Genomic DNA, 14,341 nt, shown 5'->3' with positions numbered 1-14,341 from the left:
TCCCCCCACCTGCTCCTCGATATCCCCTGCTGCTACCACAAACCTACACTTACAAGACCACGCACGTAGGGTATTAATTAAACTGATCTGAAACTGAACAATAACAGACACTGTAGCTTTAAAGACAGAAGCTGAATGGACTTGTTCAGAATATAAATGACCTTTGTGTGGCAGATCCCTCCAGTGTGACCTCAGTTTACCCCGACAATAACACCCCGTTGTGAGGCAACAATAGCCAGTGACTGTGCAGTGAAACGAGAGTGAGACTCAACAGGTCAGCCCAGATGGCGAGATGACCAGAGGATGCTTTGTGTCTGTGTGGATCCGACTGAGGAGACCTCAGTGGGCTGCAGAGGGGAGGCAGTGGGAGATCTCCCCCTCCTGTCAGACATGATGGGGACCCTCGATTACAGTAAATGGTTTTCCACTGGAGGAGGGACAGACATGAGGTGTTCCTGTGGGGAGACATCATGCACCTGCTTTGGGTGTAATAGTCTGACACGTTGCCAGAAACCTACTCATCCTCAGCAGCCACAACAAATCACACTTCCAACTTTTACACATCCGATAATAAATTTAGAAATATTTACTTTTTTATTTTTTTTTTTTCAAAGGAAAAATGTGTCTCTCCTTCTCCAATCAGGCATTTTCCATCTCTGCCCCTGTGTTTGCTGCAGTCTGCACACCCACCTTCCTCCGGATCTGCAACTTGATGAAAACGATTGCGCCACAAACGGCGCACAAACCTCCGTCTGCAGTCCGCAAATAGATCCGCAGCGAGCATGCACAGAGTTAAAAATGTGTCTTCTCTCACCTCACAAAGCTTCCTGGTCGCGGGCGGCTGCTGCTGATGGAGATGCTGCTGTTTTTTTTTCCTCCAACACCAAGAAACAAGAGAAACTCCCACCTTCCCAGGGACCGTGTGACAGTTCAACACCCGCATCAGACCCGCGGAGGGACCGTCAACAAATCACAACTGAGAACAGTACGGAGGAAAACCTGAACAAAATCTGTCCAAAGCATTTTTTAATCACATGAGTAGAAAGTCAGAATATATTGAAGTTGTATTGTATTCTTTAATTGCAGTGATTTTATTTACCTCTATGTATTTTTGCTGTTACTCCCCATTTTCAAGACTAGATATACTTTTATATATACTCTTTTTATACAATTTCAGCTTTTATTGATGTAAAGTACTTTGTGTCCATATCTGTGAAATGCACCCTATAAGTAAATTTTACTGACTTCCTGCATTTTCTATTATTATTATTATTATTATTATTATTATTATTATTATTATTATTATTATTATTATTATTATTATTATTATTATTGTTGTTGTTGTTGTCATATTATTATTATTATTATTATCAATTCCGTGGACAGCTTATTCTGGTTGTGTGGCTAAAGCATGCACACTGTATTTAATTTCAATTAAAGTCACCAGTAATTTCAAATACATTCTGGATTGAGATACTCAAGAGAAACTCCCCACACAAATAGGGAGAACATGTAAACTCCACTCGGATTCCTAATCCATAAAAATAATTATTTAAATGATTCCGAGTTTGTTATTTTTCCTCAGAAGTTTTTCCCACTGTGTATGTGCAAGTTCAAGTTCTCTTTAGGTACCCCAAGTAGCGCCCCCACCCCCCCACCCCAAAATAAAAAAATAAAAATAAAAATAAAATCATGCATTTGGTGTCAATTGTTGACCCCAAATTGTCTAAATTTCTTTCTTTCTCTTTCTTTTTTAAAACTTTTTTTTTTACTGTCTATGTGTTTATGTTTGTCCTGTGATGGACTGTTGATCTGTCTGCATCCTGGATGGAGGAGGTTTCAAGAGAAATTTCATGTTAAATTGTATTTTTTGAAAAAACACAAGTCACCCAAAGGCTCTGGTCTTAAATACTTGCACTCATGAAAAGAATTTTCCAGATAAGCTATCATGCTTCAAAATCAAGTACGTTTTTGTGTCCTTAATGAAAAAGACATATTCATATGTCTCCATCAAAACGCTTTGTTTGAGTCAGTGGAGGCAGAATGAAGCACCACTCATTTACAAACTGATGTGCAGCTTTAATTAACAAGCCCTCTGACTTGTTTTATCATGATTAGTCTTTATGTTCTTCCAATACCTGATGAAGAAAGCTCTTTTGAAAAGGTGGAAACTGTTTCTCTTCTCCTGGATAGCTCACATGTGATACAAATACTTACTATCAGTATATTATAACTGCGTGCAGAAATGGAAAACTATTGAAAGTCTCCACTTTGCTGCTCATTCGATGTTTGGATTGCACTCAGTTACAAGTGAAAATAAGCTTCTGTCAAAAACACGATGGAAAAGTTCTTTTTTTTAATCAAATCTTTTCAAATTATTATTGACTTTTAATCATATTTAATTACGTTGTCTATGTTGTAAATGTATCTGTCATACAAACACATTGTGTGTATTTAGTCAGACTGAAACGCTGGAGGAAATTTAGTCAGCAGTCTTGTTTAATATGTTAATAAACCTTTCTTGTAACCTGATACTGTCACAGTGATTCTATATCTCACTGAGCAGCCAGCAACCAAATAATAATAATATAATATGAGGATGCATTGCCACCTACTGGTAGTTTGTTTCTCCTAAACGTCTGTAGATGCCTGCAGCTCTTCAGATACAGAAGAACAAAACGCACAAGTAGTAGAGTTATCATATATGTTAAATTTTCACATCTAAAACAATGTATAAAAGATTAAATAACACATTGTATTCTTATATGAACACTGGAATGACTTAAAATAGTCTTTGAAAATACTTCGGGTTTCCATAAAATCACATTTCCGTGATGTCGGTGTTGTTTCATAACAAATGAGATAGAAATGTGTGTGAACATGAAAAAGGATCGAGGTGCACTAACAAAACACACATATAGAAACAATAGGGACAAACATGTAGGTGTGTTTGTTCATTTCCAGTGATAATATTATTATTTTTTAAATACTAACATTGTTCTACTAGTATTAGTAGTGATAATACAGTACAAATAACACTACATTAAGCCTACATTATATGTGATTTTTCATTTCCCTTTGTGTAATCTCTATTATTAATAGTTTTTACCTTCAGTTATTTGCTTGCATCCGGATTTCTTAATATTAATAGAATAAAGAAAGAATCATCATGGGCAACAGCATCTCCCTGATCCCCCACACATTAAAACACACTTCTATACAAAGCTCGCAACATTTGAACTTAGAAAATTTTATGTCAAAAGGAAAACTGTGGGGGATTTTAATAACAAAGACATAAATATTACAGCGACTTGATTTGTCTAAATACTTTTCCAACCTTTATAAAGCAATCACTAAAGGATCATATCAAAACCTTGGGCTTTAGAACAGTATTCAAAAAGAAAACTTTTCATCAGAGACTTTTCAATGTCACAAAAATCTGTTTGAAATGTATACAAGTGACAAATACTGTATTCTTGTTTTTGTCAATTTTTCATTATATCATAACATGATAAAATCAGGGCTTTTGCGTGTTTGCCTCGCAGCCAGAATAATCCTGGTTTGCATTAGGGATTGGGACATTTTCTAAGAGGAGTTTACATGTTCTCCCTGTGTGTGGGGGGAGTCTCTGAATCTCAATCCAGAATGTATTTGAGATTCCTGGTGACTTTAATTGGAATGTAATACAGTGTGCATGTTTTAACCACACAGCCAGAATAAGCTGTCCCCAAAATAGATAAATAGATAAATAAATAAATTAATAATAATAATAATAATAATAATAATAATAATAATAATAATAATAATAATAATAATAATAATAATAATGGCAACCTATAGTTGGATTAAAAATGTTTTTATATGTTTTCAATCAAAATTGATGAAATTCAATGTATTAATGTAACTTTCATCAGATATTATGTCTTAATATCTTTTTCTGTTTGTTTTTTAATGGGTTTATATCATACTCCTGGAGAAGTGAGCATAACATGATAGTAAAGGTTTTTTATTTTAATGATGAAATATATTTGATATCAAGAGTGAGATGAAGAGACGCACCGGACCAGCAGGGGGCGGTAGACGGAGCTCGGCTCACTGCTGCCAGAGAGAGAGAGGAGGCTGGACCGGCTCACTGACACCTCCTGCCCGGCTGCTGAGCTCCTCTGCTCCGCGGTGCTGAACGGACAGCTCCTCCTCCTCTTCCTCCACCTCTTCCTCCTCCACCACATCTGCAGGTAACCAGATGTGTGCGCGTGGAGACTCCACGACGCACCACATCGATGCATCAGACATCAGCTCGTTAATCTGGGAGCAGCTGGACTGAAGGCAGGGGAAGTGATGTAGTGATGTAGTGGTGTAGTGATATAGTGATGTAGTGGTGTAGTGATGTAGTGGTGTAGTGATATGGTGATGTACTGATATAGTGACGTAGTGATCTCGTGATATAGTGATGTAGTGATGTAGTGATACAGTGATACAGTGATACAGTGATGTAGTGATATAGTGCTGTAGTGACGTAGTGATGTAGTGATATAGTGATTTAGTGGTATAGTGACGTAGTGATGTAGTGATATAGTGACGTAGTGATATAGTGTTGTAGTGATGTAGTGACGTAGGGACGTAGTGACGTAGTGATGTAGTGACATAGTGACATAGTGACGTAGTGATATAGTCAAATAGTGATGTAGTGACGTAGTGATGTAGTGACGTAGTGATATAGTCATATAGTGATGTAGTGACGTAGTGATGTAGTGACGTAGTGATATAGTCATATAGTGATGTAGTGACGTAGTGACGTAGTGGTGCAGTGTGGTGAGCGGCTCTCTGTGGCCTTCAGCAGCGACCATCCATTGTTGCGATGCCCTCTAACAGGCTCGGCGGTGTGGCTGCTGCTTCCTGCCATCATGCTCTGGTTTGATGGTCTCACTCTGCTGTAGGCAAGCAGATCACAGAAGGACAGGATATTTTTAGTATTCTCAGTGGCCCCCGAGAGTCCCAAGACCCCTCTCTCCTTCAGCAGACTGTTATTCTCCTTATTAACATTTCTGCACCAGGCTCCATGTAATCTGCTCTGTAGAGCCATTCCCACTAATCTGCAGGTGTTGACCTACTTAATCTGATTTTACTATCTAACTTCATTAACTATCTACTATTTACTAAGTATATTTCATACGTGTCATAAATATCTTTATAGATGTGTATTACAGTCTCAATTGGTCTTTTGGAATATTTTCTTCTTAGTTTTATTCAACTGATTCAGATGCTCTGTTTACTTGAGTGTGTGTGTGTGTGTGTGGGTGTGTGTGTGTGTGTGTGTGTGTGTGTGTGTGTGTGTGTGTGTGTGTGTGTGTGTGTGTGTGTGTCCGAAAAATGTGGTTAGTGAGTAAGTTACTCAGATACCTCGATGTAAAGATGTCTGCCTTTTAAAAGTACAAAACATATAAAGTCGTTGACTCACATTATACTATACAAAAGTAAAGAAAAGTACAAAAACTAAACGTTTAGAGTCACTCTATTGTCGATTTCAACTTCTAGCGCATTTCATTGCACTCACAGAGTCTTACCCTCAGTGTGAACCCTTTATTCCCAGGATTTGTCTCAGTAGTTACAGTTTATAAGGAATGTTGGGAATCACAAGCAAAAACACAACTCTGACCCAAAACGATCTTTACCTGAACGACTTCACCTGAGTATAAAACTGACAGCAAAAGAGTCCCGATATAGGACTGGAGTGGAGGTCTGAGTCATGCATGGCTGCTTTTCTCCTCCCACTGTCTAGGAAAATATCAATTATCGTGCTTATTTGAGATATTCTATATCCTTTTTATTAAATCTAGTTTGCAACGGCTGCAACTGTTACACTTACTCCTGAAATTTAGTCTTAGACGCTAAAAAATAGTTTTACCGGCCGAGTTTTCATTGTTTATGATTGTTTTTGTAAACAGATTAACGATCCACGCTTTAATTACCACTGATGTAAATAACATTTAATTATTAAAAGACAGTGTGTTTTCTTCGGTTGTGTTAAAGCAACACACCAGTGACGAAGTGTGTGTGCGTGTGTTGTGAAAGTACTGGGGTCCAGTGCTGCTCCTCACTGCGTGTTTCCACCTCTTGCACAGTCATGTTCACCAGGATGTTAAAGCTGAGGCTCCTGAACGCCGTGGCGCCGGCCTACTTCTTCACGGCCACGGTGGCCACCTTCATTCTGCACTTTGGCTTCTTCATGCCGACGATCTTCCCAAACCCGGACCTGTCGCTGCAGGGCTCCACCACCCTCCACACAGCCCTGTTCCTCTTCCTGATGTTCAACGCCTTAGGGAATTACGTGATGACTATTAGATATCCCGCTGAAAGTGCCAACGAGACCGCGATCCCGGTGTGCTCGCCGCACTGCTCCGACAAGGTGGACGCTCACTACCTGCTGAACGGCCGCCACTTCTGCAAACTGTGCAAGAAGGTGATCCTGAAGCGGGACCACCACTGCTTCTTCACCGGGAACTGCATCGGGAACAAAAACATGCGCTACTTCATCATGTTCTGCATCTACACCTCCTGCACGTGTCTGTACTCTCTGGTCCTGGGCGTGGCCTTCCTCACGGTGGAGTACTCCATCTCCTTCGAGAACCCGCTGACCTTCCTCACCCTCCTCCCGCTCTCCACCGGGTACTTCTTCATGGGTGAGTCTCCTGGTGAAGCTTACAGTTACGGCTGGTTCAGACTACCCTGGACCGTTTTCTTTTTAGTGACGCTGCTTTAGGTTTAGTCAAAAACATCCTTTGCTACTAAATTGTTGTTAGAAAAGAAACAACATCCTAAAGTTAAGATGACCGGCCGACCTCCTCTCCCTCTCCGCCTCCTCACAGGAACCATCTCCGGCCTGCAGCTGTTCCTGGTGCTGATGCTGTACGTGTGGCTGGGCATCGGCCTGGTGTGCGCCGGGTTCTGCTGCCAGCAGGTGCTGCTGGTGGCCCGGGGCCAGACCTGGTGTCAGATGCAGAGAGGCCAGCTGGTGGAGAGCTGCAGCCCGTGGAGGGCCAATCTCAAGGATGTGTTCGGCACGCGCTGGATCCTCGGCCTCATCCTGCCCGTGCAGACGGTGGAGATGGGCTCTGACGACTCGGATCCCCCGAAACAGGACTGAGTGATCAACACACCGGTCCCCCGCAACGCCAACAAGCAGCACATCGTAGAGAAAAAGTGTTTGTTGGGTTTCATCGGACGCTTGATCTAAAGCATTCCAGGAAGTAGCTCGCTGTTAGTGCACATTCCTCTTAAGGACAGGAGCCATATACACAGATCAGCCATAACATTACAACCACCTGCTGAGTATTATTAAGACATGGACTTCACCAGACGGATCTGCACGGAACCAGAAGATCAGACTTTTCTGACAGGATGCAGGTTTTTCTTCCTGCATTTTATTTGTTGTTGAAGAGAAACATAAAAAAGGAATGATTTGAGTTTTTAGGACGACTTAAAAAGCTGAAATAAGCCATAATAACCAACCAAGTGGAACAGGTAGGACAGTTGCAGGGTTTATAAAAACATACACACCTGACTTCTGCTCTCAAGACACAAGTTTATAACCCGTCTGTGTCAAACTCATGTTAGTTCAGGAGCCACGAACAGCCTCAACCAGTAAAGCAATAGAATACAAAACCGATGAACAAAGACACTTCACCATCTCTCTTCTGTTTTAGTGCCAAGAGGGATGAGTACATCCGAAAGAAAGTCGACTTCTCATTCAATCTAGTACTTCAACGCATTCATGTGATATTTGCTTTTTTTCTTCTTTTTTTTTGAAGATGCCTTCAGGTGCTTGAAATGGGAAATTTAAGCTTTCAACTTTGATTTCATGGGCTGAAATCAGCTGCAATCCTCTCTGCCGCAGTTTTTCCTCTTCAGGCTAATGTCGACTTCTCACTTTTCAGTTTGTGTGAATTCTGCAGCCTTCAGCATGCACGCGCTCATAAATCCACCCATTGCATTGGACCCTGTGGCTTACCTTTATACCCCTCCTCTAACTAGAATGCCGCTGCTAATGCTTTTAATGGCCTATGGATCCAAAAAGCTGGGAACAATCAAATATTTTACAGTAAGAGTCCGGGGGGGGGTAAGTCCCTCAATCTCCATTGGAAAGTCCCTGTGCATTAAAGAGCCAAACATTTTCTGATGGATTCTGACCACTGCAGACGAGGAACGACCCACAAAAGCTGAGATGCTCCGACCCAGTCATCAAAGCTTTCCTTTTAATCAGAGCTGTCAACACACATTTTAGTTCAGGAGCCACATATAGAACAATTTCCTCTTGAGTTGGTTGGACCGGTAAAATAATGCCATAATAACCTTTAAATTTAAACTTTTTATTTTGTGTGTATGCAATGAATTATCTATATTTTCACAAAAATCAAACAGTTACTACAGAAAGTGACTACAATCTCAACATAAAGCCAATTTTAATGAAACTTTCTGCAGTAAAATACAGTGAAATGTCCCCACAAAACTTCTCCTATAGTTGTGGCAACATGCACGTTTTTTCAGACTCCCCCTGACAGCATGGCTCAGGGGGAGTTCAGCATCACTGATTTCTCAGCTCAGGTCTCAGTGTTGTGTCGTGTCTACTACGGTTAAGAAATTTGTTTGAAAATTATTGGTTTCTTTGAAGTTTTTACAATTTGCTGGGTTGTTTGGCCAGATTAGAGGCTCTTTGCAGGCCTATTCTTGACCCACGGTCCTTATGCTTGACACCGCTGCTTTAAATCCTTACACTTGTCTATTTAATCGTCACTTTCTGCTTCATAGAAATATTAACGTGTTCGTCACCTCAGTGGTCATAATGTTATGGCTGATCTACTCAAGTGATGTGAAATAAGAGCATAGTATAATAAGTGTATCCTTAATGTAGGTTTTTAAGAGGCAATATTAAGAGTTTTTCTGGGGTTTTCCACGCAGTTCCTCTCCCATCGCAGTTCTAAAGCAGCTTCTCAGCTTTGGTATCACTGGACGGCAGCCTGCGCCGCGCCGCACTGCGCCACCATATTTATTCAAGTGCATTGTTATTCCACACTTCCCCGCGGGATGCCACAGTGTGACCTTCAGGAAACTTTGGCTTGTTCTTATGTCGATAACTCACTTTGGAGTTAAGGGCTACCAGACGGGGAGGAAGGATCGTGTCCACAGCGCAAACTGCCAGATCCTGAGGACCGACATTTTCTACCCCCAACTCAAGTGACTCTGGCCGGCAAAGTGATGAATGGGTGAGGGAAACGTGACGACTACCATATTATAATCCAGGGTATTATTCACAATGTGCCATAAAGTTGTGTCTTACATGCTTATAGAGGAGCCCAGAGGAGGGGGGATTCACTGCTAACGACAGGAAGGACTCCTCACCGTTATGCTGCGGCTACTGAACATTAAAGACGTCTTGGGTTCTGATAAATATACTTTTTAGAGATATTTTTGTCTATTCCTGTTATACCAATAAAAGTATTCGACTCACACCGATCTGTTGCTTTACGTCTTTAATAACACGTTCCGAGTGAGAGAAAGGCCTGAAATGATTGTGAGCCAATGAGATATGACGGGGAAATATAAAGAAAGCACAAACATTCTCCAAAAACTGATAATTAGAAAATATTGCAACGTGAATAATTCCTTGGTTTAAATAAATAGGAGAAAAGTTCAACTCTAAACAAAAATGTACACGTATTACTTTTAAGAATAACGTCATTTCTTTGGAAACCCTGAAATACATTCAACTTCCTTCCACATTAAGCTCATAAAGATATACAAAGTCTAAGCTGCTCAAGCGTCGATACGAAGTGCAAACATGTACAGTACATACTCCAAAGGCACGGGCATCCAGATTTTACTTTTTACAGTCACGTTACTAGTCAGTAATCTGTGCAAGAATCAGTAAAATGACACTAAATAAAAACATTTAGCTGCAGTTTAAAATGTCAAATGGCCACACCACATTAAGAAACTACCATGGGAACGAATACGGCAGAAACAAGTGCGAAGGCGAGACGAGTCGCAAGGCTACGGCACTTCACTTGCTACACTTTCACTAAGTCCTACTTTGTCCTCACGGGCGGAAAATCCTCAGCAATCCTGGTTTGTTTACATTATTCACACAGCTTTAGTCTTGGTCCGAACAGTTTGAATGAATAAATAACACGGACGGTTGAAATGGTCGCGCGCGAAGGTCACGAGTCATCGGACGGGATAAAGGCCAAAAAATACTGAAAAGACAAAACGTGCACAATGGAAACGTGTCAATCGGGCATTTGAATTTGATCTAAAAACAGATAATTACGCTTGGATTTTCTCGAGAGGTGGAACATTCAACATTTAAACCTCATCTGCGCTGTAAGGCATGTGTTTCTGTGTCCGGGAGCCGCAGCCCTGCTCAAAGTGGCACTTGCTCTTTCTGTGACAACGGAGGATCGTCTCATTATAGGCGAGGGTTTGAAATGTAAGCATGCCTTCTGTGCTTCGGCTTCATAACAAAGCGGCCGTTTGAAATCTTTCCTGCTTTCCTGAAGATAAAAGCTTCACACGGGGTGTGAGAGCGTATCGTTGTTACTGCTAAATTTGCTCTGTCGCTTTGCGCTTCATCCCGAACTGATTCTATGCGAGCACGCTCGGAGCTTTGCCCCCCCACGGTTCCTTCTCGCTGTCCTGCAGCGAGAGCTGCAGCTCAGTCCACAGCAGCGGGTCGCCGCTGCTCAGGGCCTCCAGCAGCAGAGCCGTCTGCTCCCGGAGCTGCTGCAGGAGGCCCTGCGTGCGCTTGTTCTCCTTGATCAGCTGCTTGGTGCGCATGGTGATGCCCAGCAGGCCTGACTTGTTGAGGATGTTGTAGGTATTGCTGAAACGCTTCTGTTTGTCGCTGTGCAGCGAGACGCTGTCCGCCTCCTCGTCGCCGTACAACCCGCCGTCGTCTGTCGCAATCCTGAGTTCATCCGAGTACATGGACTCGAACAGGGACTTGTCGTCCAGCTGATGCGCGACCTCGCCGCCTTGTGTTTGGCTCGGAGGCGGCTCAAAGAAGGTGGTGGGTGTGACCGTCGTCTGCGGTGATGGCGCCGGGTTCGGGGGGCTGTACGGCCTGTGGCCGTGGTGGTGCCTCCTCGACGAGCTCGACCTCACCCGGGAGGACCCCGACCTCTTGGAGGGCGTGTCCACCGGGTGAGGGGCGATTTTGGGGTACGACTTGAGGATGGGCACGTAACTTTTTGATTGTCGCAGATTCTCTGAGCCACTTTTAAGAGAGCTGCTGTTTCCACTGGAGGCCATGGGCTGAAGGAGAACCACCTGGGACTGAGGCATCACTTCCAAGGGCGAAGGGAAACCCCACTGCCTGTCTGCTGGGACCACGGAGGACGGCTGGGAAGCAACAACACATCTGATGTTATACCATCTTAGTTTCAAACGCCTTCTGACTCTCTGTTGCTCCACCTGAGGACTGAAACAGTGCTGCTGAGCTTTACCTGCTTTAGGACAAAGTTGTTCATGATGATCATCGGAGAGAGTCCTGCGTACGAGCCTCCCATCACAGCCACCGGCTGACCGGACGGATCCGGTCCGATCATCGACCCGCTCCGTCCCGCATCCTCAGAGTCGGTGAGGTCGACTGCACTGAGGTACCCGGAGCTGGCATCTGAGGAGCACAAGAGGGAAGAGCTCATTATTTATAGAAACTAATTTCAGTGGCAGAACAAAAGGCTGTCGTGACAAATGAAGAAGAAATATCGTCAAACCCAATCCAGGTCAGTCCCGTCAGAGTTTCACATCGTATCTGATTTAAGGTTAACTTTTTCATGAAGTGATGAGCATTATTTATCTATGTTTACACTCAATATTATTCTCACCTGTGCACCCTGTCTGCCTGATGTCTGCTTACACAGGCGCATTTTAATGCTAATAACATGGAATTGAAAAAGTTTCATTCATTTGCAATAATTAATATATTAAGATTATTACTTATATTACTCAATAATGGTAATTCAGGCTTTAAAAAAACCAACCAACTCTGATCTTTTCAAATATTTCTCTTAAATAATATATTTTATTTTTGTGACTAGAGCTAAAAATATTAATCATAAAACAAGTAGTCAAATATGAACATTTAACCTTGTTATTACTGTAGTGGTAGTTTATTCAAAAATAGAAGTAGTGTTGTTCATCATTTTAATTACCATCGTGCATCACCAGACATGGTGTTCAGTGGGTCACATGCAGCATTTAAGACTGAAATTTAATCATTAGAACGCTTTAATAACTCTGTTGATAAAAAGATTTTTCATTAAAAATGAGGAAACACTTGCAGGTTGATATAATTGCCGTAATTCAGAGACATTACATTAGTTCTTTCTACAAAACTAGTAGCCACCATTCTCATGTTTCTCACTGGTAGAGGTGCGTACAGTCACAATTTGGCTCATTTGTATTGCGGAGAACACTTCTGTTATACAATCCGACAAAGAGTGCGTCACACAATCGCTAACCGGTTTCTCTGTGGGTATTAATTCAGCTTCGACTGCATCCAACCAGCTTTTTTTTAGTCTCCATTTATAAACACTAAATAAAACTAAAAGCTTGGTTTTTCAACAGAAATATGCCAACTCGGGTACGTTGAAAGCTACAAGTATCTCGTTATCTGGCTTGACGGTAAACTAACGTTTGAAAACCACATGAATGTGAAGCTCACGGGAGGTCAAATCCTGTATTGCTTTTCTATACGAAGCAAATCCTCTTTTCCACATTCAACCAAACAACTTCTGGTTAAAATGACACTTCTCTTAACCTTCGATTATGCTGACATAATCTACGGATCCGCTTCGAAACAAAATCTCCTTTGCAACCCAGGCCATCATTGTAAATGACAACTGGTCCTCATTTGACCTACCCGGTGAAATAAAGGTGAAATAAATACATTTGAAACAAGTTGAGGAAAATGTAAGTGAACAGTCACAACAAAACACATAGTAAACAACATGACACATTGAAGAGTCACAAATGACTGTTGAGCATTGTAATCCAAAAGGATCGAACCTGAGAAGCCCGAGTCTCTCTCCAGGTCCTGCTTGGACATCCCCAGCTGTGGAACTCTGCTGAACTGGCTCCTGAGTTGGCCTGGATGGTTAAAGCTGCTCATGATGGGCTTTTCTACAGGAACAAAAAAGAAAAGAAAAAGAAAGTTAAAGATTATCTTCACAGAGACAAAGCTGGCCTTCACGGGAGCAATGATTGTTGTTGTTCCACGACGGCGGATGTATCTTCTCCTAGTTGTTTTGAAGACACACTGATTTCGTTCACTGACCATCAAATCTCTGCTGACAGTTGCATGGAGACCAAAGGAGGTCAATGACAACTAATGTTTTTACAACTCGGACATAAAACCACGTTGGCACGCAAATATAATCTTAAATCTCGTTCAGCAAAAGCAGCTCTGTAATAATGAAAAGCATCTGGGTGTCCTGAGACGTGAGCTAGGTGGCTAAAAACACGCTAGCTGGTTGTTTACGTGCGCAGCTGTCAACGCAGGCTCGGTGTTGACGATCATCACCTTACATTTTTATCTCACTTGGTGAAACAAGTGCGCTGCAGTTGAATCTAAAACACTGAGTACATTAATCTCTGCTGAGTCTCCACGGTGTTGTTTAATCCATGTTTCCGTTTTAGCTCGACAAGCTCGGTGACGCTACATTCCTTAGCTTTAGCTCGACAACAGGGTCTTCAAAACAACATCTGTGGGGCACTTTTTAGTTTGTTTGTATTGAGATTTTAGTCTTACCAGGATGTTGTTCGTCTAAGAGCGCGATGGCCGTTCAATACGGCATTAAATGTGTTGTAATTCCGCAGTTTGGACGAGTTGGTGTGGAGCTACCGTTAGCTTTACGTTGATATCAATCGTCTTCACGATTTATCCCTCCGTCAGGTCTGACAGGCAACTACAAAAACTCGAAATCATAGTTCAAATTTTTAATTATTGATAAATTGTAGAAATGATACAGAAGGTAGGAAAATAAGTTGACGCTTCTTAAAACCGATGATTGTTTCGCTCAGAGAACAAATACAAGTCTCTGCTATTACTAGGGTTTATTTGTCCCTTCTGGGATTCCGTCCAACAGCATCAAACTTACAGGGTGATTAAAATAAAATTGCAAACCGTCCGTTAACCTTTTGAATTTACTTTTAATTCTTAAGATTTTTAAATGGATGTTTATCAAACATGAGGTTGTCGCGAGCTTTTGTGTTGAATAGGTCTTGTTTTAGGGACTTCAGGATGCAGATCCTGCAAAACTACACGGAGGGCTAAAACGCCCTTTGG

General features: G+C 41.9%; 2 protein-coding genes across 2 annotated transcripts; one reads left to right on the top strand and one right to left on the bottom strand.

Moving 5' to 3' along the window:
* Positions 1–6,124: 6,124 nt before the first annotated feature.
* zdhhc22 (zDHHC palmitoyltransferase 22) lies at positions 6,125–7,144 on the top strand (the record flags this gene model as incomplete). Its single annotated transcript, XM_080480846.1, has 2 exons — positions 6,125–6,680; positions 6,867–7,144. 2 exons carry the CDS (start codon positions 6,125–6,127, stop codon positions 7,142–7,144), a joined length of 834 nt encoding a protein of 277 aa, XP_080336972.1.
* A 2,372-nt stretch (positions 7,145–9,516) lies between these two features.
* cipca (CLOCK-interacting pacemaker a) lies at positions 9,517–14,124 on the bottom strand. Its single transcript, XM_080480845.1, has 4 exons — positions 13,805–14,124; positions 13,063–13,176; positions 11,499–11,668; positions 9,517–11,394 (listed from the first exon to the last, which is right to left on the bottom strand). The coding sequence occupies exons 2-4, from the start codon at positions 13,163–13,165 to the stop codon at positions 10,639–10,641; spliced, it is 1,029 nt and encodes a 342-aa protein (XP_080336971.1). The 5' UTR covers positions 13,166–13,176; positions 13,805–14,124; the 3' UTR covers positions 9,517–10,638.
* Positions 14,125–14,341: the final 217 nt, after the last annotated feature.

The sequence above is a fragment of the Lipophrys pholis genome (assembly GCF_963383615.2).
Source record: "Lipophrys pholis genome assembly, chromosome: 14".
NCBI classification, from domain to species: domain Eukaryota; kingdom Metazoa; phylum Chordata; class Actinopteri; order Blenniiformes; family Blenniidae; genus Lipophrys; species Lipophrys pholis.
The sequence above is the reverse complement of the archived record's forward strand: the minus strand, read 5'-3'. Positions and strand labels throughout refer to the sequence as shown.

Excerpts from the sequence above, each read along its gene's own strand:
- cipca (XM_080480845.1), bottom strand. The coding sequence starts at position 13,165 with ATGAGCAGCTTTAACCATCCAGGCCAACTCAGGAGCCAGTTCAGCAGA. Across the intron at positions 11,669-13,062 it reads GAGAGACTCGGGCTTCTCAG|ATGCCAGCTCCGGGTACCTC; the intron begins GTTCGATCCTTT and ends TGTGCTCCTCAG. Across the intron at positions 11,395-11,498 it reads ACAACTTTGTCCTAAAGCAG|CCGTCCTCCGTGGTCCCAGC; the intron begins GTAAAGCTCAGC and ends GTTGCTTCCCAG.